We start from the raw sequence: 24,829 nt of genomic DNA, 5'->3' as shown, positions 1-24,829 counted from the left end.
ACTCTTCCACTTTGCATGTGGCAACACTTGTTTGTTCTTACACATGCCCAGGCCTCCTTTGCCATCTGAAATGCACAGCGATAAAGGGGCACTCTCAGGGTGGAAGTCTTTAAAAAACACTTGGCTTGGATCAATCTGATGCTATCCACAGTAAAAAAAATTAAACTTTCAAACACAAACTGCACAAGATGAAATGAAAGAGTTTACACCTCATTTTCCTGAGGAAGACAAAAGGGACTGAAGTGATACCCTGGAACTACGGACAAGAAGAATGCAGCTTGGTTTCATTGAGAAAACATGCGACAAATATTATTTCATTAAGGGAAAGGAGCTACACAAATGTTTTGCAGTCTCAAGGCTGATTCATTCCACTGAGGAAAAGGGAAAAGTGTTTACTATACAATTGCTACGCAACAAGTTCATCGTCACGCAACTATTTTTTTCTCATTCAAGCTGGGATCACCTCCCACAAGGGAGAACAATCAGTAGCCACCATCATTCTGTAATGCTTGGTTGGATTCATCTGGCTGTCGAACAAATGATGCAGAGCCATCAATTCATGAGCCCTCTGTGGGCACAGTTACATGTGTACCCTAATAATGGCTACACCAATTATGCATGCACCGCACAACTTTTGTCACGGATGGCAGACTTGTCAGCTTTGCATTTACGGGTCTGCAATGCAATTACCAACAACTTGGATCAGCTCATGACCAGTCGAAGGGGGAGGAAAGTGAAAGTTTCTCAACAAATCACTGCCAGGTTGAGTTGCTATTTTGCCCACTGCCCCCCAACCACCCCCAAAAAAAGACTGCATTGTGTTTTCTGGGTGCATTTTCCAATTCATCCATCAGGTTTCATTCATGCAAGGCATGTCAACCTCCCTGCACAGGAAGCAAAAATTGTCAGAACCATATGAGCGTCGGATATCATCCATGTGAAATTGCCTGCAAATGTATTGGATTATCCCATACAAACAGATGGGATTGTTTGGAGGTCCCAAAGATCAGACAAGGGAGAACTTTCTCACCGGGTAAACACTATGGTGGTGGATTTTTTTTCTTAAAAAGACCACACTCCCCTGACAATCAAACTGGTTATCTCGTATCTGTACTGTGGCTTTAGAATGCAACCACCAAGTTGCTATGATGACAGCCCAGGGATGAAAGCAATGTATGAGCCGCCAAACAGACAAAACTTTTCCTCGAAAAATCTTCATCTGCTCACAATCAATCAACACTTTTGTGCACAATGGCACATAAACTCGTGACAAATTTTTTGCTGCATGTGTAGGGATTTCACATTTCCAAAAAACACCAAACCAAATTAATCACCATCTGGAGGCAAATCATTTGACACTGTAGAATGAAGCAGAGTATCAGGAGTTTATGTGTCATGATAAGGCATAGGCACATTCAGCAAAGGAGACAACCACAAAATGAATCTTCCTCCACTGGCTTTCCTATTAAACATGTAAAGATCGAAAAAGTGGTTTAACCTCTGACATTCGACTGGGGATGTGTCAAGCATCTGCCACAAAAGCCGACCACAGACAAGTTGCACACAACTATCATATTTCAAATGGAATCAACTGCAGGAAAAGCAGAGTCGCTGTTACACTGATGTATTACATCATACCAGGAAACATGGGGGTGACCACTGTATTGCAGTGTAATGCACAACGCTTGGTGCGCTGCATGTTCTACCGCTACATGTACCAATTATTTCAAACCTCCTTCGCAAAGACGCCTTCTGCACAAGGTTGTATGTGCAAGTTTGCATTTAACATATCAAATGTATGATATGTATTACACATTTTATTACATGCACCTGCTGACCATTTGGGCCGAAGCTCCCTTTCAACTGCACATGTACATGTGCCAAAAATGGGGGGGGAAAATTGAAAGTGTTTGATATGTAACAGTTACTTCTTTCCAACACTTTTCCCACATCATCCAGTGTTGCCTTTGGCACCCCATACTCCAGACACACATGCCCAGAAGGATTTTTCTCTGGTGATACCAAAACCATCCATGGCAAAAAAAAACCCAACCGGAACGCAGCTGCCAGGTTTGGGACCACTTGCAAGTTCAAGGATTCACCCAGCACAAGGCATGGGATTGTTCCAGGAGCGGGGCCCTTGTGTCAGTGGATCTTTGTTTGAAGTTGATGAGCCATGCAGACATCCACGACCCTCTCCTCTCCCTCCACCCCCCCTCAAAAAAGGTCCACACGTAGCCTACAATATGTTCGTGTTGATGTCTTTCTTTTAACAGAAGCGTGCTTCAGAGAGTGGGAGGAGAAATCAGGGGTTTGTTGAACAGCTTGCCATAAGGAACAACATTTTGTTATTACCTGCTGTTATTTTGTTGAGGCCTCTTGTCATACCACCCATACGTGTACATCACAGCTTGTTAACTGAAGTAACAGCACTGAGCACCTGGCTTTCAAAGCCTTTCAAGCAGGCCGAATCTCCCTATGCTATGCATGTATGCACCGGACGCATGTTGTGCCCATGTTACACTCACAAGGATACTTCACTGATGCCAGCATACTATCGGTAAAACAAATGTTCAATCAGAATGGCATCTGAAGAATATTATTCGTATTGGTTTCTTTGGGCTAGAATGCAACACGTCATGATAGCAAAAAGCCACTCTGGAAGCATTCACTTCCAGCATGCTTCGCTACATATACATGGCTCTGTGTTCTGAAAAAACTGAAAGAGGTGGCACATTATGGCTCATCGCATTACACAACGTAAAACTATTATTATCAATAACGATTCTTTCATCTTCCGAATTGAAATGGGCCAGGAGAAACCCCCACGACTCCCGATTTCAGTTTTTATTACCTTCACCACAGGCCCAGAGTTCCACTTTTATTACTCCTCAAGGATTTTCACTTCCTACTGGAATTACTAGTAGTTTCCCAATTCCTAAATGGTTCTCACAAGAGCATATTACTCCCGGCATACAAGTCTGTTTATCGACCTTAGCACCACAACTTGGAAAATGGCTTATATGAATTTTGAACGACCTAAAGGGTCTTCCATGTCTCTTCAGTTGCAAGCACTCCTTGATTTTGCAATCTACAAAAACTACATTGGAGAAAGCAGCGAAAAGTTAAAGCTAGACTAACTAGAGGTACACTCTCTTAAGCTAATCAACCCATCAGAGTGTCCAACTGAGTTATACAATTCAAATGCTGATGTTCACTTCAAAAAACTGAAGACCCTGCACTTTTTCAATACATGTACATGTCCCATCCCCAAATTGCTGCAGACTGTTTCCACAGGACAGGCCTCCAACTCCAACCTGTGTAAAATTATGTTCCACACTGCTCTGTTAACCCACTGGCCCTGATGCATTACGTCTAGACTTGGCAATGGTCACCAACAAGAATGAAAGCCATGCCAAGATTATCCTCCCTCTTCTCCCCCCCCCTGTTTTTATTGCTGTCGTATCTCAACCAAGATTCCATTCTGGTGAGTCTGCCTTCAAGAAGTGACAGGCTAAGAGGAATAATAACAAGGCGCAGAGACAGTGCCAGATAGTTGCCAGTGTTAAAGCAGATTCTTCTCAGCTTGCATCGGCAAAAAAATTAACCCTTACCCTACACAGTACTGCAAATTACTAGTTGCAGTAAAATGTAGTATTCAGTCCTGCCGCTTGTAAGAGGATGCGATCTTATTGTTCTCTGAAGCCATAAGATAAAATAAAAAAGGCAATGTACCATACAGTGCTTTGGCACTATGAATGCATGACCTTATTGTTCTCTGTACAAGTACATGTAACAATGGAAGTAACCTAGCCAGAAGTAGTAATCTGTAGTGCTAGGTCCTTCAGGCTCAGACTATTACTTAGTATTTTGCAGTACTCTGTAGTTTCAGCCAAACAATATGCTTGGCGGTTAAGGGGAACCACCAATCCACTGCTACAGACTTCAGCTCTCAAATGTCAGAAACCTGGTGTCAAAATGTAGTTTTTTAGTTGTGCACAATCTGAAGACAAAACAAAACTTCCATACAACATACGGTAGGTCAGATGAGAACTTGTGGTTCAAATGATATTACCACAGTAATACAAAACACAGATGGGGCCATGCTTCATTGTGTACAACACTATGATCATTGCTAGCAAAATATACAACAAATCACTGTGGGTTTCCAATTTAAATGCGGGCCACTCTGACAATTCCAAAGCTTGCAAGGGGTGCACAAAGGACGTGAACTGTTCTTCCTAGCCTCAGCTGACAGTACAAATGCATTCTCTGATATCTCAGAAACCATTATCCTCATCACCAGGAAGAGCTTTCTCGTGTTGGGACCGGACACAAATTTTCAGCCCCGCACTACCGTTCCTTTAAAATTTATCGTGACATGGACGAATGCAGGGAATGCTGGCTGTCCGCATTACCCAATCATATCTATCAGTTTCCGACTGATGTCACCCACAAGCGACTTGGATCAGCTTTCCATGCATGATTCAATTCTGCCTCTTGGGTAGGTACGTAATCAATGACAATTTGCACCGTCAACAAACTGAACTTCTGCAGAGTGTCAGTGTCACAGCGGAAATGCTGTCCACTTCACATGAGAGTTTGAAGGTGGCTGGACAAATGCGTAAAGCATCTATTGTCTCCCAGAAACAATAGCCGCCCTACACTGGAGTTCAGAATACTTTTTGGCAGCTCTTGCTGGGAAAGAAAAGGTCCCCTTTTTCAAACTTGAGTGTCGAAATCCCAAGACTGGGTAGCTAGAAATCCAGCCGAACATTCAAACGGCTAGGATATTCCATCCAATGCATTACCCTATTGACAGAACAGAAAATCCAGACATCTCCAGTCAAGTGCGCAGACACTGCTGAAATTTATTCACCAGCTTGACAACCATTTAAAACTATATTTTGCATCAAATGGCAAAGTCAACACCCATCTTATTTTACTTGGGCCACACTCCCGGCAATTTTTCTTCATAATTCTGAAGTTGCCCCCCTTTCCTCCAACTGTTACTTATGGCTATCAGTGAGCAGGGTTTTTTTTTTTCTTCATGCTCTTTCTTCTTCTGAGACAGAAACCCAGCCTAATAAATCTTGGCAAACTTCTGTATATATGTATCGTGGGAGAGTTGGCTGAGCTGATGGTAAACTTGAAAAAAGACCCACAATCCTCGGGTCACTAAATTTATCCAGGACCACAGCCGTTCCATATGACAAAGTCGGCCATAAATTAACGCCAAAAAATGCCCGGAATGGTCCGTTGCTGGTAATTGGACAACAGCAAGTGATGGGACCTCGAATGATGAATCGGGAAGCAGCTACAGGATGTGACCATTGATAAATTGGGGGAAATACTCTGTGAGAAAAATGCAATAGTTTTGCAATAAAATGAAAGTTGTTTTAGGCATCAGGCTAATGTCATCTTAAACAACAGTGGAAAAAGTTGTCAATCACGTCCTAGTTGAGGGAGGAAGGACAGGGGATATCCCTTATTTTACTTTGTACATAATTTCACTATCTATATTTATGCAGCCAATTTTTTTATTGAGAGTTCCTTATAGCTTTTCCTACACGTACCCCTTAAGTAATATGATGTTTTGATTAAAACATTAATATTAGAACTGACACAGCACTTTATTTCAACTATTCATGAATCTCTGTTCACTTTGACCTTTTCAGAACCCTGCAACATTGTCCATGTTGAATCAACCCAACAATCCAGACATTTCTGCTTAGAACCATCCTGAATCCTGCACAATAATCTACGGTACAGGGACCTGTGGACACGTTCACCAACCTCCAAGTTCCAAGGAGTATCAAGCTTCATAAACACACACCATCAGGGAAACAAAGGCTGGGCTCTTAAATCCTTCCTACATCCTGCAAATCCCTCCAAACCTACCGTGGATTTTGAAAACTGGAAAGGGTTATAGGAAATTAACATGCTCTTAAATTTGTCGGTGTTGTCTATGTATGACAGCCTTCAAAGACACCATGCAGACAGAGAATTCACTGTATCAAACCGACAAAACAGAGAAGGCACAGTAATTCTGCCTCCGAAAGTCAACTTGGTTCCCTTGTTTGCTCCAAAACTAACCTCTCTGCCCCCTGAGATCATGTGAACAGTAATGTGAGTTGATGCATCTAGCAGATCCCAGCATTAGGGCCAACAGAAAAAAAAAAATGGCAAAATAACGACTTCCTCTTGTTGACAGCCTCTCCCCCAGAGCACCCCATGATTTGCTATTAATTACAAGGGGGACCAGGCTGAATAGGGAAACTGGATGCTGAAAAGCAGGCCTACTCAGAGATGTAATGCGGAAGTCGGCGCTCCAGAGAGCCAACACGCAACATCCTGCATAGCTGCATGTTCACGCACATAGATGGTTGTGACAATGAACATGGTCCAGTTTATCTGTCCCTTGTCAAAGATCCAACTTCCTTCTGATCATTTTAACGAAACCACTAGCAATATGATACTTTCCCAGATAGTCAGCCCAGACTCTGACACTGACAGGTGTCAAAGTACATTTTCCTGGAAAAATGTTCTATATAAAAATATTCCTAGAGGACTAATTAGTTTAATTTCGTAGATGTACATGTAACTGCCTAAATGGCACACAGGATTTTGCCAGGAAGTCTGGCCGTTAGATTATTTTAACAAAAGCCTCTGGCAATATGACACTTTCCCTAATAGTTGGCCTACACTCTACAACAGGTATCAAAGTACATTTTCCAATTAAAAAGTTCTTAAAAAATTTGTAGAGGACTAATTAGGTTAATTTCGTAGATATAACCACCTACATGTACATGGCACGTAGGAGTTTGCCAGGAAGTGTGAGATATATTGTCGATGTTGTCACTAAGTGACAAAAACCTGGAAAATCGATAAGTTTTGATCTAGAGTTTGTCATGCTCTTTCAGTACAATTGATTCAAACAACAAGTTGGCACAAATTTCAATGCAAAATGTTGTTTACTCTCATATTAATCGTAAACTTGGGACAGTTTTGATGCAAAATGTGGTTTAGTCTCACGCTAATCATAAACACACATCTGACAAAAAAGCTGTCACACTTTGCTGTATTCAAGAAGTGACAAAAAGTCACCTCGTTAGCAGAGCAAAACAGAGACAATACAAGATTCTGTATGAATCAGGATGCAAGTGTATGCACAATGCTCAACACAATTTCACCAATTTTTTCATGTGCTTGTTTTCACAAAGTGGCAAAAAGTATAAAAATATGTAAAGCAAAGTCATCATGCTCCTTAACAGTTGTGTTTTTCTTAGGGTAGACATGGCATGCCCTTATCCTAAATAAAATTGGTAATAACATTATAGTGAAATTTCAAGTAGTCTTAATTACATAACTGGTATGTTTACATACAAAGTGCAACAACATTGAGGTCTGAGGTCAACAAATAAAGAATGATGCAAACAAAAATACAATCCATTCAGGGAGACAATTAAGGAAGTCCTGTGACAATGTTGTCCGGTATGCCCGGATGCAGGGTGTTTTTACAGCTCAGCTGGGCGAAGAAAATCATGGCAATAGGTCACCACGCCTAAAACTGAACCACCACCAGAGGTTGCCAACAATGCATATTCCGGGTTGGTTGCACTTGGTTGCTCGGATCAACTGGACATCTCTTTCACATGACTGGGCAGAGAAACCTGTTTGTTTCAATCTGTGTTACCAGTAGGACTTCAGTGTTTTTCAAACAGTTGTGGCTGATGTTGTGTGAGAAAGATCTGATAATAAGATCTCACCAGGGTTTTTGTTAGTTTGTTGGGAGAGGCAAATGCTACAAAATAGATCAGCAACTTCCAGTAAAAACTTCTACTGGGATTTTTCTTATCTAGTCACTGTTATTATCTTAGTTTATACTTCAACAAGTTTATACTGCAACTAAGAAAACCGAATGATGGGTAGAACCAAGTAAGGAAGGACCACAATAATGATACAAAAAGCAACAGCCCTGTCAAAACTGAATCTACAAAAAGAGGTGGTGGTGGAAAAATTGCAGAAAAAATGGCTTCAGTGACCAAGGATATAACAACAATGATGTCTGAAAGACATTTACTAAAGCAAGTGCACTTCCAGTTTAACCACAACCGAGTGGTTTCATTTTGAAAGTAAATATTACAATCACGAAAGATATTTAAAACAACATTAAGCACGGACTACAATGGATGTGTGCTAAAGACTGACAACGAATGAATAAGTTGTTTCGTGGCTGGAACACTTTGACAAAATTCCTGCAGTGAAGTCTGCCATACAGACTTAGACTTCTATGCCAATTCGAAAATGCAGTCATTGGGATTTACACACACTGAAATTCAAGGAAAATTCATTTCCTTTGGCTTAGCAAATGACTCTCTAAGCAGAGCAACCAGGTGCTCAGCACTTAAATAAACTTTGCCATGTTTCCCTTTTAATATACAGTCTTAAACAGTTGGTGGGCAACTTGACTCACTTCCATACAGACTGGTATGTTTCACTGGCATCACGCTGGGTCTTCAGACTTCAACTTAAAGGGTACAGGGAAGGCCTTCCAAGTCCTATGACCCCCCAAGAATCCTATCACGCAAACACTGTATGTCAGAGTAGGAGATTTTATAGCTGTGGCTTCACTTTCTGCTGTTTGATCACTGGGCATAGCCACAGCCACACACAGCAAGGCCTTTGATTAGACAGAGTGTATCACCTACATGTACTGTACATGTACAGTACAAAGGGCTAATATACAATGTAGTCTGGTGCCTGCAACACCAAGTTCTATGACTTCAATAATCTCTATAACACATACTCTAGGAACTTGACAATTATTGCCACAGGTTGAAAGCTACATGTACATATACCGGTACCTGAATTCCCAACAGTAATCTTTCATACCTGTGTCCTGGAAACCAAGCTGTAAGAATAATAAAGACATTAGCTTTTTACCTGAATCGGACAATTTCTTTTCTAAATCGAATGGTTAGCCCATGAAAATTTGTAACCTTGTTCTTAAAAAAAAATTTAAAACATCAAAAAGGTATTTCCTTTAAAGCATACCCCAAAATCTAATTTGAGCTCAGCACGAGTCCAATGACCCAGAGTTGGTATCCTTAAAACTCCACGATCAGCATAACCCAAGGTGCAAGCTGTTTCTAGTACAACTGCTGGGCTTTCCTGACCTCCAACAATGTGACCACTCCATCTGCTGCGGCGTCAGCAATCAGAATGGACTCAGTGGCCTTATTCCACTACAACAAGCGCATTAGACAGGATAAATGGTACATTGTGGGCATTTAGCCCAGGAACAAAAACAAGGATGTTTTTTTGAGGATGTGCCTATCATTGACAAACAACTGATTGGCCACAAGGGCATGGCTGTATTTAAAAAATGCAATCTGGTTAAAATTCATGGGAAATGCATTTGGCCTACGTTCCACTGCACAGTAACACTTTGCCACAAATCTCTGACACTTTCATCGAAATACAGGCACACTCAGAAGTATTGAAGGAAAGTTTTCCAACACACAGGAGTAACAATTAAAACCCACAAGGAACTTTAGAAAATTTGAAGGTTTTGCAAGTTAGAAAAAACAGCCTGGCCTCTACCACTTTGTGCAAAATACTTGATGGCCCCCCTGGGAGTTGAAAAGCCAGGACTGTACAACGGAAAAGAATAGGGATAGATTTGGTGTAAAGAAGAATCCTGGCAAAAATATATTAAGAAGAATAAATATGATGTGAACTACATGTAGTGTTCGTGTTGCTTCATTCAAATTTGTGAACATCATTTTGCAGACAAAAGGTTTCAACCTGTTGGCTTGACATTTCAACATGTAAAATCAGCCACAACTGCTTTCATCACCAACTGCTGGCAATTAAAATGCCTCACCCATCGTGGAGGGCAGTCAAGTTGACCAATCACCAGCGGTCTTTCAAAACAATCAACCAATACAATTTATAGGCAGACTGAAGAAAAAAAATTGTCCTTCACAAAATAAAGGCTTGAAGAGTTGGATAAAGGTGCCTGTTGCTGGGCAAATTTGCAGTGAACTCGCCTGAATGCGCCACTTTTGTGAGAGGTTATTTAATTGGCCCAAGGGGGGCTCCCATGGTGAAAAGGGAGGGAGGTAAGCACCCCATTGTGTGACAAATCAGACCCATTGTACATGCAAGTCTGCGCTTCAAGGGTCACATAACAAAAAAACGGTATGAGTTTGGCTGCAAGGATATTAAAAACTCTTTATGCTGCATGCAACACTGAACTGCTATAACAATTTTCTTTGAGGATTGTATGGCCTTGAGACTCTACCTGCTGCACAGGTAAATCCAAGCATTTGTTCAACAAAAAATCTGCTAGCAAGGTTACTCAAATAATATGGACCAACCACAAGGTACTCCAGTGGGTAACGGCAGACTACAACTGCATCAGGACAGGTCAAACCTCGAGTTCAATCCACTGGCTGGTCCCATCTGACACAAGGTTGGCAGCTACACCCTGAAACTTGGGATTCAGTTTGACTGTTCTTTATCACTGCAGACATGCCTGTAAAGCATGTCAAACACTGGGTCAAACCCATTAAAAGCCCAGGTAAAGATACACTATCAAACTAATTTATGCAAGGTCAGGTCAAAGCATGTAAGAGCAGAAACTACTGACTGATGAGTAGCATTGATAATATGTAACAGTAGAGTGCATAACACAAAAGAGAATTTCCTGTAACAATTTTGAATACATGGTGAAATGTAACACAACACAAATATTCATGTAAGCAAATTCAAGCACACAAACGCTCCTTACACTTGAAAAAGAGAGGAAATATAGACCATCTTTTAAAAAAAAAAAAAGGAAATATCAAACTGGGTAATTAGAGATTTGAAGTCGGAGGGTCAAACAACGCATTCCAACTTACTTTTGAGTAAACCACAGTCAGGTGGATTAGCTGTTGCTGTATCGTTTAACAAGCCTAGCACCAGCACCCAATAATTATCTCCAGAACTGCCAGATCCGTTTCAATCAAATGCGCGAGTTGAGGAAGTCAAACTAGACCTAAAATGTCTCGTCCCAATCAATATGTGATTCAACACCTTTCACTCATTTCAAAGTTCCCTGTCTTCATGTGATGAGTGAGCGCTGAAATCATTAGTGCAGCCTCATAATTATATCAGTGCATGAAATGGGAAATGGTGCTGCACCTGTCTCTCACCAAGTGCATGTACTAGTATTACATCCCAAACAAATAAGGCACAAAATACTTGCCAAAATAAACTAATTCCTCGAGGGTTTTTGTTACGGGATATTTTAGCATGAGTAATGGGGCAGTCTGAACATAATATCAATGTGTGACTCATTTAACTGGTGTCCAGTGGCACAACTTAGGAGAGGCATTGACAGCACAGCCTTCTCCCGTCCCCCCCTCCTCCCTCACCCCTCCCCCCCTCAGAAATTAGAGGAGCGGAAAAATCTGGCGGTAGTCCACCTTGGTCAGTGTTTTAACTGTGACCAAATCCACTGAATGCTCTTTCCAAAATATAAGTCCCTCCAAGTGCCCCCCCCTACAAAATGTACCTCATTTTAATACGTCTGTGCTCTAGTTGTTTGTGATGTTTACTAAGACCTTTCCTGAATCCTGCAATATTCACCACAGCATGGGAACCCAATGGCATTTAGTGTGTTTCAACCTTCAAGAGATATAAGAGCCACCTCATGCAAGGTAATACCCTGACAGGCAACTAGCTACATCTAGCAAGATTCGCCAACATGTTGGTTTGAAAGGGTCTAGTAGGGGTGGGGATTATTATCATTATAATTAACTGTGTGCTGTGTCTGCAGCTTCAGCACTACTGTCTTCCTGGAGCCAAGAGAATGTTGCATTGTGGGTGCACTTGAAGAAATACAACTGTAACCAAACGTGCAGATTCAAATTAAACTGCCAAAGATCTGCACAAGTTTTTCCAAGGCTCTCAGAAAGCACTGAGTAAGCAGATACATACTACAGTATCAACAACATCACCTCTCAGTGAAGGGCAAAGCCCTGTTTATTAACTCCCAACTTAGAGGTACTTCAAAGCCCCCTTCAGAGTTTGAGATGACTCTGAAAGACCAAAGAAGACAAAGCCCAGCCCACGGTGTTACTTCTGCAATTTTTTAAAGTTTGACAGACAGGCGTACTTACTGGCACTGAGATACACTGCCGGGGATGGTCACGCATGCACCACCATTGAGGCAGGTGTCGGGTCCACAGGAAGCTGCAAAGAAGAAAAAAAAAGTTATGAAAGTTCAAGTTGGTGACCAAAACTGCAGCTCTGAAAAAGATTAATAAATCAGCCGATTTGGGGGATATTGGGCAAACAACTGGTTTGGATCAGAGCAAATTGACTGAGCCTGGATTTTGTTCCCGACACCTCTGGACTGGAGTCCTGACAAAGCCACTCCCAAGGTAAAGTAACAGAGACTTATGTGAGGGAAACTAGTGCTGTTTGTCAGTCAGCGGCTATTTGATAACTTAAACCGTGTTCCCATTGGACTTTTTCTTCCATGGGCGTGTGGAAATTTGCCGTGACATTCCTTCGTGTCAATCTATCGCACATTCCCACATGGACTTTTTTTAACTGTAACGGAATGTTTATTCGCTGTGTTAGGCCTAATAGGACCAGCTGATTACATTGCCTACGCTGTACAAATCAGGCCTCGAAATAGTACTAGCCCGGCGTACAAATTCTAGCGAAAAATGCTCCGGACTACCTAAACTTGGTTCCTTGGTTGCGCAGTGGGCTAGGGAAAAATTCAGAATAAGCCTACCTGTTAAAACTTAGATCAAAATATATAATGCTTGTTGTGATAATAAATACAAGATCGCAAAAACTGAGTTGTTGTGGATGTGTTTTTGAAACGTGATGCTCGCGCGCGACAGGGTGATAAGCGACCATGAATGCCATGAACAGAGTACACAGGTGGGTTGTAGTACTGGTATAGCGTAGCTCATGGTACGGTGCGTCGTTCCACTTTTTAGGCCACTTCTGCTTCCAACTACATGCCTCTCAAAAATAGTATCGGTAGGGGGCAAAAAGTAAGGGTCGGTCGGGAAACCGAAAACAGAAGTATTTTTTTGAGGGAGGGGGGCCTCATCAATTTGTCTGACCTTAACTGACCACGGCTAGCTATACTGGGCATTGCAAAAGTCCTTGAAAGCGTTTGATACGAAGTATACACAAAGACGTGTGCAAACAGCACCCTCTTCTGATTGGAAAAATGCTTCTCTCATTCACCACGCACGTGCGGAGGTCAGAAAGTAAGCAAACGTAAGCAACCCAAATGAGAGGAAAGATAGAGCAAAGATATGATTTTGATCCCGGCTCTGTGACCAATGACTCCAGCGACTTTTAACTAACAGACATGCCTCTTTATTTATTTATACCATGAGCCTTTTATTTTCCAAAATGTCAAATTCTGCATTGGTAAGCTGATAACAAACTTCAGGTTTTTAACATTTCTTTATATACGGGCTAGTAAAACTCCAAACAGGCTGGTAAAATATCCACTGATCCAAGGAAAAAAAGTTAGCGCAAGGCCTGCAAATCATGACAAAATCAGCAAACTCTGCCACAAAGACGATGAACCCCTACAGGAAAAGCCCCGTACACAAGGTGTGTATACATGTAGCTTTATCCGGGCACACTTCACTGTGTGTGTGCGCAGCATTCTGCTGTACTGTACGCACAGAGCTGGAGACTGGGAACCACAACCATTTTCGCATGTCTACTATCGATCTCTGTGTAGGCAGTAGTCTGGTTTTTATGTTCAGCATGGTCGCGGTCACTCTACATTGTATGGGAACTGTTCCCATTGAACTTTTTTGTGCCCCTGCTAACTTACCATGGCTGTGCAGAAATCTTCCATGACCCTTTTCCACATGTTAGTTTTACCTCTGTGATCATGGTAAGTTGACAGGGACATTAGTTTACCACATGTTCCCACTGGATTTAGTTAAGTCATGGCAAGTTAACCAAAAAGTCCAAAGGGAACACAGCTTTAAATGTGTTCACACTGGAGGACCTGTCAACCTGTAACCATTATCTGTGACAGCCCAGGCAATTTCTTTATGCAGTGCTTCATGACATGTACATGTATACTCTTCCACGTTTTGATTCCCATTACTTTTGTACAGGACTTGATCATAAAAGCTGAGCATGTGTGGAGCCCTCAAGCGGCTGTACGCCACAGCCAGACACTGTGGCAGAATAATTTTACTCCGCAACTTGGTCTTACATAAGTGTGTAAAAAAAAGGCAACATTGTGGCAAGAAGCGATTTGCAAGGGTTATCATAAAGTCCAACTCAGTAACAGACTCTGGCCTGCCAGCCGGGTATTCTGTCGCACTTAAAAAGTTAACATTTTTGGCCAAAAATAATCCCACGCCAGGGACAAATTCTCCATGAAATAATCTTTGTGTCAACTGATTTATCCATCAGCTGGCACAAAAAGAGCCCAATGATATGACTTGAAGTACATGTACATCGCTAAATCGATTTATAATCACACTCAGCTGGGTACACACAGTAATAATCAGTCTGACTGCCATCCCTCCCCCATTGTGGAGGAGGGGCATTCTGGGTACAGTACATACATGTCATGTACATGTATCTCCAGAACATCTGCACTGGGTGAAATATTTCTGCCAGTGCGTGACCCTCCACCACTATCAGTCTGGGTTTATCACAATGTCTACACTGATAGGCACACGAGTCAGGCTGGTAATCTACTATTCGAATACCCATTCCTGCCACCAACAATGGGGGTAAATAAATACACTTTGCCAATCTGGCCCGTGCATGGCACACATCCCTGCAGTAAACATCCCAACACAGTGATAAGGCTCACTTCCGAAAGTCTGAAGTTTAAGCTTTCTTTTTTTTTTTAAAGTGATATATGGCAACACGTACAGTCGTTTGTTCCAAACATTTTTAGTGATGAAAGGAAACCACTAAAGTGATATATGGCAACACGTACAGTCGTTTGTTCCAAACATTTTTAGTGATGAAAGGAAACCATGTACTCTGAGGAGCACCTGCTTGTTCATCCCACTCTTCAATTCAAACTTGCAGCGTGTCTTCACGAGTCCCACTTCAGACTGTGCTGTTCCTACCATCATTATAACACTCTACCAACCACAGAGGAATAACCATAGAGCCTAGAGGAATGATCAGTGCTGTCCCGATTCCGAGGCATGCAATCACATCTCTCCCACATGCATCACATGCCAAAAAGCTTACGTACATGTACAGGTGCAAATCATAACACTCGAGCCCTTCTGCACCAAACACCTCGGCATGTGCCTCTGGCCAAAATTGTGCTCTACAGTTGGTCTGAAAATCACACTCTCAGGGGTTACTTTTCCCCAAGCCGATGATTTCTTGTAAGTCAGAATGGGTGGTGAAGGGTTTCATTTCAAGTGATACAGTTTTATAAAATTCAACCATCTCAAATCTGTTCATTGCTCACATGCATCCTTTACTGTGACCTGTATATTTCAACACACATATGAAGCACAGGATGAACATGGGAACAACTGCTACTGTACACTTCCACAATTTGGCAAAAGACAACTGTGTAAACAAAGTAAGGATGTGTTCCTACAACTGTATAAATAGCACATAAAACCTAGGGCTGGAACTGCAGTTTTTAGCAGTATTTTTGGACAAACCTTTGAAAATGACAGAATGTCTTGCAGACCACCCAAATAATTACCCCCCCCCGACACACAATCGCATACATGTACATGAACATCCGATGGGGCAGTTTTTCTTGCCTCTCACACACTCTGTAATCAGATAACGAGATTTGACGACCAAAGGACAAACAGTGCCTCCGTGAACTTCGAACGCAAACACTTTGCATGAAATTTGGTTAGCAGAAGAGGTGGCAAGCGTGAGGTTGACACGTGTTTTTCACCATCATCACATGTCTAACACCTCCACAGGTATTAAGCATTTAGTCCACTGAAACACATCACATGTCAGTCAACTATTTGCGCCTGGGAAACAAATGTGCGAAACTTTAAAATCGCAACATCTGTAAAGATGACAGTGGCAAAAGTAATGTCGATAAAACAGTTCTAAAGAATCTCACACCTTCATTTATTGTTTTTTAGCACCGTATCTGTTTTGACAGGGCCACATTCGGACAAAGGAAAAATTAATCACAGAACAACAGAGCAAGTGGAAATAAACACCATCGGGCCTTCCGAATTTCAGTGCTTGTTTTGCATCAACAACTTTAGAAAAACAGACTCTTTCCTGCAATCTGAAAGTAATCAAACGCAATTCATGGCGTTACTCCTCCCACATTATGAAGGATGCCAAATCAGCCAGCAATGAATTTATTGTCAGAGATTTGTGAGCACAAAACAGGGCTGGACCAACTTTCTTTTTTAAAAATAAACTTCTCCCCTTTCATGCAGCCATAACAAAGCGCATTCTTCCCTCCTTGTTTGCCCATCATCAGTTTTCAATGGGAGAACTTGGCACAGCAATGACCTGTCGTCACTGGATGCATGGGCTGCGCTGTATACCACACATTCTCCCCTTTCACTTTAATTATATGAAGGAATGTGAAGATCTTGGCATCTCTGTCACAGCATTCTGCATCCACATGCAAGCTTAAAGAGAAACTCTGGGAGACAAGGTTTTCTGACAACAGTTTCACTGAACTGACAGCCCATTATACTTCCCAATTTTTTTTCCACTTTAACAGTTGCAATGTATATGTTCCCTCTTCCACAAAAACTCATCACACATACAAAATCACTTAAAAGAGAAATTTCAGGTTAAGTCTCAGGATGCCCAATCTTATGACTGGAGAGTTCAAAATCCAAAAATTAAAATAAACTGTTACACACCTCTTTAGCACGGCGGCAAATGGATGATGACAATCAAAATGCCCACATCATTCATGACACAACTTCACCTACGAAGGTTAAGTCAAGAACAGTCCACGTATCTGTGAATCGGTTACTAAATTTCAAGGACTGCATCTGTGGCTCGATTGTAATTTTTGCATTCTTTAATAACAAAAGAAGCTGTTATTACAATTGCCCACAAAAAATTGTTAAGTGTCCTTCGTCATTTCCAACGTCAATCAAGTATTCCACTGTTCCTCTGAAATAGCTCACCAAGGTCCACCTGGGGCAGAACAATTCAGCAATATGGACCTGTAGCTGTATGGTTAGCAGATCAAGGGCAGAGCAACATCATTGCCTGTCTAATTTGATTACAAAAACACGGCCAGGCTGGCACAAGTTTTGGTCAACAATGGGCACAGGATGACTATGTTTTTGTAGAAGAGTAACACAAACACTGCACTCTGGCAAGAAAATTTCAAAGGTACCTCACCCACCAATATGTTTATTACTGTGTCGTTATAAAAAGGGGAAACGCACAGACACGTTACAAAGTTTACCGCACTACCGGTATTTTTTTACAAGCACAATTTGACAAAGTATCTACAATTATTAACTCAATGACAGCAGTGGTTATGGTTTCAAATCTATTAGAAATAGGTAATGTCAGTTTCAATTTTCCAGTTTAACTCAAATTTTACGGGAAACTAAGGAAGTTGAACACATGTGGAACTATAACTTGACAATTTTATTTTCCAATTCTGTGCATGGCTTACAATTTCCACAAAGCTAACCAAAACATTCATGAATCAAGTGTGACTTTTCAAAAATGCAAATCCCTAAGATAGGCCCTTCCCCACTTGCACTTAACAAGGCTCTCCTAGCTTGTTTGTACTGAATCTGATATCAAGTTTAGAAGAATCAACTTTGCTAACTTGGCATGCCTGTAGATTTAATTCATCAGGAAGTAATTGAAAAGGCTCCAGGGTCATGGCAGATTCAGAACTAAGGAGCCCTTGAAAATGCACTAATTAACACATCCCACTGTGATAAGGCTGCTCCCATGATTTCCTGGAATGCCAATCTGCTGTGGAATTCAACTCCCATATCCTGAGGTTAGGGTGCTGGTTGAATGTAGACTAGCATGTAACATGCTATACAATATGGGATCAACCATGGCTTTCCTGTTGAAGCTCGACTGGTTTCATTCCAAACATCAGTATCAATGGTGATTATTTGGCCGTTTCCATCCCATATCCATCCTGTTGCATTTCTCTTGCATGGTGCAACCACAGCTTCCTCCACGGTTTTATACACATTCTGGTTAAAAATGTCTTGCCAACTCCAGGACAATCAACTGTGCAAACTAATAGCATTTCCAAGTTTCCACAAGCCTTTCAAATGTCAAGAAAGGTAGGCCTACTGAATCAACTGAACCCAACCATAATAGAGTTCAGCCCTTTCAAGAAAATCCCCACCCACTCCTTAATAACCGGCTGATAAAGCAAAAAGAAAACGGCCATACAAAAATGTGCAACAGTACTGCCCTATCACCAATGCCAGATGCATGAAACGAACAAGCCGAACTTGAAATTTTGCAACATACATGTACACGTACATCCCATAATTGTAAACCACACTGCACCTATCCCATATACACATAAGCAAGTTTTCATGAAATTATCTGCGCCAATCAACAAAAAAACACTGCAATTAGATGTTTGAAGAATGAGTAAAAAGAAAGCGAGAGTCCTATCTTTGAAGTAACAATGGTGCATTGACCCAGGACGCACAAATCACACTAATGATAGCACAGTACAATGACACTCCTCAGAGTAAGTCTAAATGCATACAGGGGATGCAAATAGTAAAAATGAAACTTGAAATTCTGCCTGCACAATGTCTACCAGATCAGTGAGGCCAAAGAAAACTGAAAAAGTTCATTCCAAAGGGAAAGCAATCGGGGATCTTATTTCATACAATGTAATAGAAGCAGTTACACAGTAAATACAAAGTAATACATTGTTATCCTACAGACTGCTACTGTTCCATACAAAATGCCTAGCAACTGATATTCTGCATGTAGTGGGCTTTTCGACTGGTAGTGGAAGCATAAGTGTCAGCAGACCACAAATGATGCTTATTTTTCAACCATCCTTTAAAAAATTGTCCCAAAACAACTAGGTGCTGTTATTACTTGAACCACTTGGTATAGTTATTGCACATTTAAATGCTTGTGACATTACTTTGTCAGGCTTAATTGGGCTGACTTCTTTATTTTCATTGAAATCCACAGGGGTGCAGCTGCAGACTGCTCTATGAATGTCATGACTGTCACTCCACTGCAAAATATGTGGGGAATATGAACTCTAGGGACAGCAATATCTGCATCTTTGAATGTGTGGAAGAATGAATCATTTTAATACAGTTTATAACCAACAGTTACCCAGACAACTGCCAGCAGCATGATACATTTATCGAACCTATTCCAAAAAGAATTCATATTTATACACAGAAGCAACAAATTTTCCCTGCAGTTTCCTACCACTACTGCATGTAGTACTTGCCATCTGAAAGCAACGAAATGTCCTAAAAAGTCAATTCAGCAGGGAAAATATTGAGGTATTCCCAGGCCATGGATTTTTTTCAAACCAGCCTTACACCTTTACCACTACTCCCTTAACAAATGGTTTAGAAAAGGCATGTGCATCTAAACTATGGCCGCAGCAATGTGCACAGTTATGTACATTACATGTACAGTGTACGTCTGACTGAGTCTTGCCTATCAACTGTCAATGCATGTGCACATGTATTTGCGGTACCTCGTGCATTATACGTGTACTACTAGTTCTGGACGTGATGTTCAACAGGTCCCAAACTTGTTGCTCGGGAGAACTGTTTACCTCGTGAAACCTCCAAGTTTATCATTTCCCCTTGAAAAATCTGATGCAAACTTGGATTTAATCAACTTTAGTATGTACGGCTCAGGTCAACTTTATGAAAAACATCCAGCAAAAACTCAACAGAGTAAGACAGTGCAACCACTGAAGCAGCACGATACTTTACCTCGAACAACGGTCGTGCACTGCACCACTGTAAAGACCAGGACCGCCACCAGTATCAAATCCAAGCGGGGCATCTTAAAATCCGGTCCGAGTTTTCGTCCCATCTTAACCCTCCACTTCTCACGACAGTCCACCCCTTTGGTTAACCATGAGTGCAGTGGTGTCCACAAATAAATTCCAGGCAATTCTCGGGCCGTGGTGTAGCTGAATTCCGGACGAAATCGTGTGGAGTTTTGAACTGAGTTTCCGGTTTGCCGACAAGCACTCGTGTAAAAGTACTGATCTGAGCTCTTGGTCTTGCGTGTGTGTGTACGTATATGTGTACAAAAAAAGTTAAGTCGTGTGGCTGACACAAAGCGCACGACCATTGCAATATCCTTCCGCGGCAGTGAGGACCCGCTCAACTGTGGTAAACTATTATCATGCAAATTCAATTTCATCGGGCACGCTTTTGCCTGGGCAAGTTGAGCTGTCTTTTTAAATTATCCTAATAAGCCGGGCCTCAAGGATTTGGGCTTTAATCTCCGAAAGTTTAGGATAGAAAATGCAATAAACTTCGTTCGACCGGGACACTCAGACTTGAGAAAAGGGGAGAAGGGGGCCGTTCTGCCCTTGTTGGTGTGCCTATACGCGGATGGAAGAGTTTACCACTTAGTAAGTTCCGAAAACAGACAACGGGTGGTTTCTACAACAGTACTTACCTTTGCCTTTTAAAAAAACGCTGTGAATGAAATTTGTACACTTACTTTTTACAAGTTTCACTGAAACGTTGTCATAATCAAGGCAGCATTTCGATTTAAGAAGAACACTTTCTTCCTTTCCCCATTCGATTTCCAAATCAACAAAAACTGAGGGTCGTTGTATTATTTGATGTGCTCTTTTTACAAAGCTTTACACAAAAGGGGCTAAGAATTTTTTTAATTTACTTAATTCCATAAATTCATATAATTATTTTAACTTTTTTCCATCATTCGTATAACATCTCTTCGTGGCTGAAAAGGGAAATGGCAGCAGACAGGCTAAAATTTACTCAGGAATGAATTTAGAAACTGTAGATGTGGTGGCGATATTCACTAATAATGTAGATTGAAAACGGATTAAATGGGATTTAAGTCAGATTTCCGCATTTCGTCGAGGTATGAACTACACGAGGCCGTGAGGTGGCGTGAGATGCTATTCGTAGGCTGCGTGCAGTTCATAGACATCTAAACGCATAGACGTACTAGACCACAAGGCCCTATTCAAAACTACAGGGGTTTTTCGTGATGTGTGTGGCGCCCGACTAAAATCAAAATTCACCCCGCTGTATAGGGAATTTACGCACAGTTGAAGAACTCCAGCCATAAAATTCTATGAAGCCATTTTTCGATTTGTAAAAACCCCCTCTATTCACTTAATCTGGCCCATAGGGATTCAAAACAATGCAGTTGCAACATTTGAAAAGAAGAGATAGCAGTACCGAAGAGCAAAAAAGGTGAACGTATTTGGAAGCACATGTAAACAATTACAGGAAATATGAGTGCGTTGCGCGTAATGCACACTGAACAACGCACTGTCATCCACCGTTTCGCCCATAGAGGGGTCCCAATACGACGCTTTTAGCGTCGATCTGCGCACTTCCGCGTTTGAAAACGAGGCTGTATGTGTCAGCTTCAATTCTTAATACGATCAGACGATTGAAAGTAAGGAGTCGAGACACAAAATACATAAAGGTATGTTAAATTCAGATTTTTCAGGATGCAAATTTTTGTGGAAGAGTCTTTCAGGATGACTCGACACGTAAAATCCAAAGAAAAATAACGACAATTGACCGCGAACTAACGTACCTGCGATGGTCGTGTATCTTGTGTAGTGGGCGTGGTTTAAACTGAAGTGGCGTCACACTTACGAACCGGACACTCCACATACTGTGTGGACTCTGCGGGCGTGCGCGAGGGAGCCCAACACAGAGAGCCTCGGTTTCGATGCAGATGCGCGCAGACGGCGCTAATGTGAAGTCCCTCTATTGTTTGCCCATACTTTTCAAAATCACGGTTATCCGCGCAAGACCGGCGGTCTATGCGTATATTGGGTCTGTGGTGCAGTTGCGTGACAACTAGAATTCTGCACAACAGGATCGTGATTCGCGTCAGCGGCGTAGGGCGCCCCCAGCGACAAAGTACCCCAGTGCCAAATCCCGGAAGAGATGTTACATAGTAGTGTGTGGACAACAGTTGCCTCAAAAAAACTCTTCCTGCTACATTCGTATAAGTGAAGAAAGATTTGAAGCCTTGCAGAATGTGGGAAAGAAAATACCCTCTGGAACTCCGATGGTATAACATTTTATGAAAACATCTCTTTGTTCGAATTTCAAATAGGAAGCAGCAAAAGGTGGTCTCGGTAATCAAGAGCGTTGATAAAGATAACAAGCCTCTGAATTTTGTGACTTGACTCTATGTGCCGGGGATTTTGTGTGTGGGTGGGAGTTGCCCAATATTTTTGGAGATATTCGGAAACAGCTTTGTCCACATTAGATATTTCAAGATAAACACACGTTTTTATACAGCACTTTGACAAACGTTTTGTCAAGTTCAACCGTAGCAGAGGATGGTAGATTTTGTACACTATTTTCTAAAAGACCATGAAACTTGTTCTATCTAAAATCACATTTGACGTTTGAAAGTAAATCAGTATTCACATGTACTGACGAACACTTCCAGGATTTTGGTATCTCTGTCCTTGTTTTTACTTTTGACCATGATCACTGAAAGTATTAAGGTCATATTCTGACTCAAATTATTACATGTGTTGATAAAAGCCGATAATAAACACGGTTTTTTCCCGTTGAAAACTTCGAAGAGGATATGCATATCCCGGATATGTAGTTTTGTTAAAGTGGGACGCTGTTCCATATTGAGGAGTTTTTTATAGAACGAAGTTCAGTAAAAGGGTGATTAGGGATTTTTCGCAAACTTTGGAAAAAAGTAGAATGGTTTCCTAATGGTTTTCGGAATGGCGGTTGAAACCGCACCTATTGCTACTTGTAAACTTGTTACAACCACAATGTCTGCAGGGTGCTCTCACTGTCATTCAGTGATGATCTTACTTGGGCAAGAGAGCAGACACTGATGGCCGTTCGCTAATTCTGTACTATTTAGGCATTGTACTTTTCTTCTCGTTTCTTTAGCTTATTCACCGATGTAATTTCAAGTCAAGGCCATCTACTGACCAGAGCACACTTCCCCCATCTTTAAAATTAACAGATAATTCGTTAACCAAGGCCTGGACAGCAACAGGCGTGCCGTGGATGTCTCATTGTCTGCGCGATGGCGAACAAAGAAAAAAGCGTCGAGCCGCGCGACCCACTCAGCACCGTGGGAGCACACGCAATAATTCCTAGCGCTCATTCTTCGGCATGTCGCCCTGGCCCCCGGTCTTTAATTAGCCTTTGTTTCCTGGGCCCACGCGACCCGCACGAGCGGCCGGTCCCCCGCGCGGTGGCCAGCCGGCGATCCCTCCTCGTGTCGGGAGTCCCTTGGGTTGGGGCGTGCGCACCGGCTAATTTTTTGGCCCGCGGATTAGCAAACTGGATGTCAATCATGTGGCAAATCGGCGGCTAATCTGGGCGATTAGCGGCATATATATGGCGCTCCATCCCGTGTGACAGGTTGGTTTGGGGTCCCTGGGCAGTTAGCGGCCGTCTTTTGGGCCTTCTAGCCATCCATGGAATTTTCGGCGCATCTCTTGAAAGAAGCCTGTATCCAAACCCGTGGTGGTTTCATTCACTAAAGTAAAATATCCGTGATTAATTATGCATAACTCTCATGCAGTTTCAGACTTCGTCGCATCCAAGAAGAGTTTCTCACGGTTTCTCTGCTTGACTACTTATTGTGGACCACAGTGACATTTGCATGACAATTGAATTGGTTTTAACGCAATAGCGCCATACTGTAGGGAGTCAATCGAGCATGTCGCTGGGCCGTGGAAGGTGGAGCTACGAGTTTGACCTGGGAATCACCAGCGTAAAAAAAATGAAATAAATCTTGTAATTACAAAGATAGGAATTTTATTTGCAGGGAATAGGTTAACAGCATTATTTAGTGAATTTACAGGAAGCAAGAGCAACCACTCTGAGAGACAACCAACAAGGATTACTTCAAATAGAGGGGGCACTGTCAATATTGAAACGACGGAACAATTATCCAGCTTCCTTTCGATTTCAGTGCCATATCTATCCTCCCCGAAAAGAGGGTGTTACGATATCCGCTGTGAACGGAACAAAAGAGGGCTTTTTTACTCGCCGCTTAGACGCGCAATGAGGCGCACAAGTACACGTTTGAAGCAGAGCACGCTGAGTACGCGTAACTAATTTATTCCGGGATGTATGGTCTTCGCGTACACGCCGAACGCGTGCGAGAACCCGCGTGTAACCACCTGTCTTTCTTTCGCCGATTGGGGGTGCACTTCAGCTCGGGGCGGATTATTCATAAATCGAGCAGAATTCCCAAAGATAACGAATATTGGTGAGCTTCGAAAAACGATGCAGACCCCAGATAGAACTATGGCAACAGACAATCTGAAGGTTTGCATGATAACGTAACGTGCGTAATGTGGGGTCGATTTCCACTTGCATCATGTGCTGAATGCGTGAAAGGTTTTAACAACGAACAGAGTGTAGTCCGCGCCCTGCTATCAATGACGAACAAAAGATGCATTTCAAGGTTTTGCCCAGGGGGGAAAAATAGAGCTTATTTTACTAGAAGAGAGTTGGGGGACTGGGAACTTGGGAAGTGCGGCAGTTGATGTGCACACACCAAAATAATGTACCATTGCTTCAAGTATACATTATACAAATGAATGCAGACTGCCTAAGGGTTTTAATAGGACAAA

General features: G+C 42.0%; 1 protein-coding gene across 1 annotated transcript in view; it reads right to left on the bottom strand.

The window, feature by feature from the left end:
- LOC110984788 (uncharacterized) overlaps positions 1 to 20,284 on the bottom strand; it is a 63,164-nt gene extending 42,880 nt beyond the window's left edge. Inside the window, 2 exon segments of the mRNA XM_022245284.2 lie at positions 12,174 to 12,246; positions 19,962 to 20,284. Of these exon segments, the coding sequence (XP_022100976.2) occupies positions 12,174 to 12,246; positions 19,962 to 20,064 (176 nt within the window). The 5' untranslated portion in view covers positions 20,065 to 20,284.
- Between the last annotated feature and the right edge of the window lie 4,545 nt (positions 20,285 to 24,829).

This window comes from Acanthaster planci, linkage group LG11, assembly GCF_054643075.1.
Source record: "Acanthaster planci isolate LZ-2023a linkage group LG11, COTS_SCS, whole genome shotgun sequence".
Taxonomy (NCBI): Eukaryota; Metazoa; Echinodermata; class Asteroidea; order Valvatida; family Acanthasteridae; genus Acanthaster; species Acanthaster planci.
This window is presented reverse-complemented; position numbering and strand designations above follow the sequence as displayed.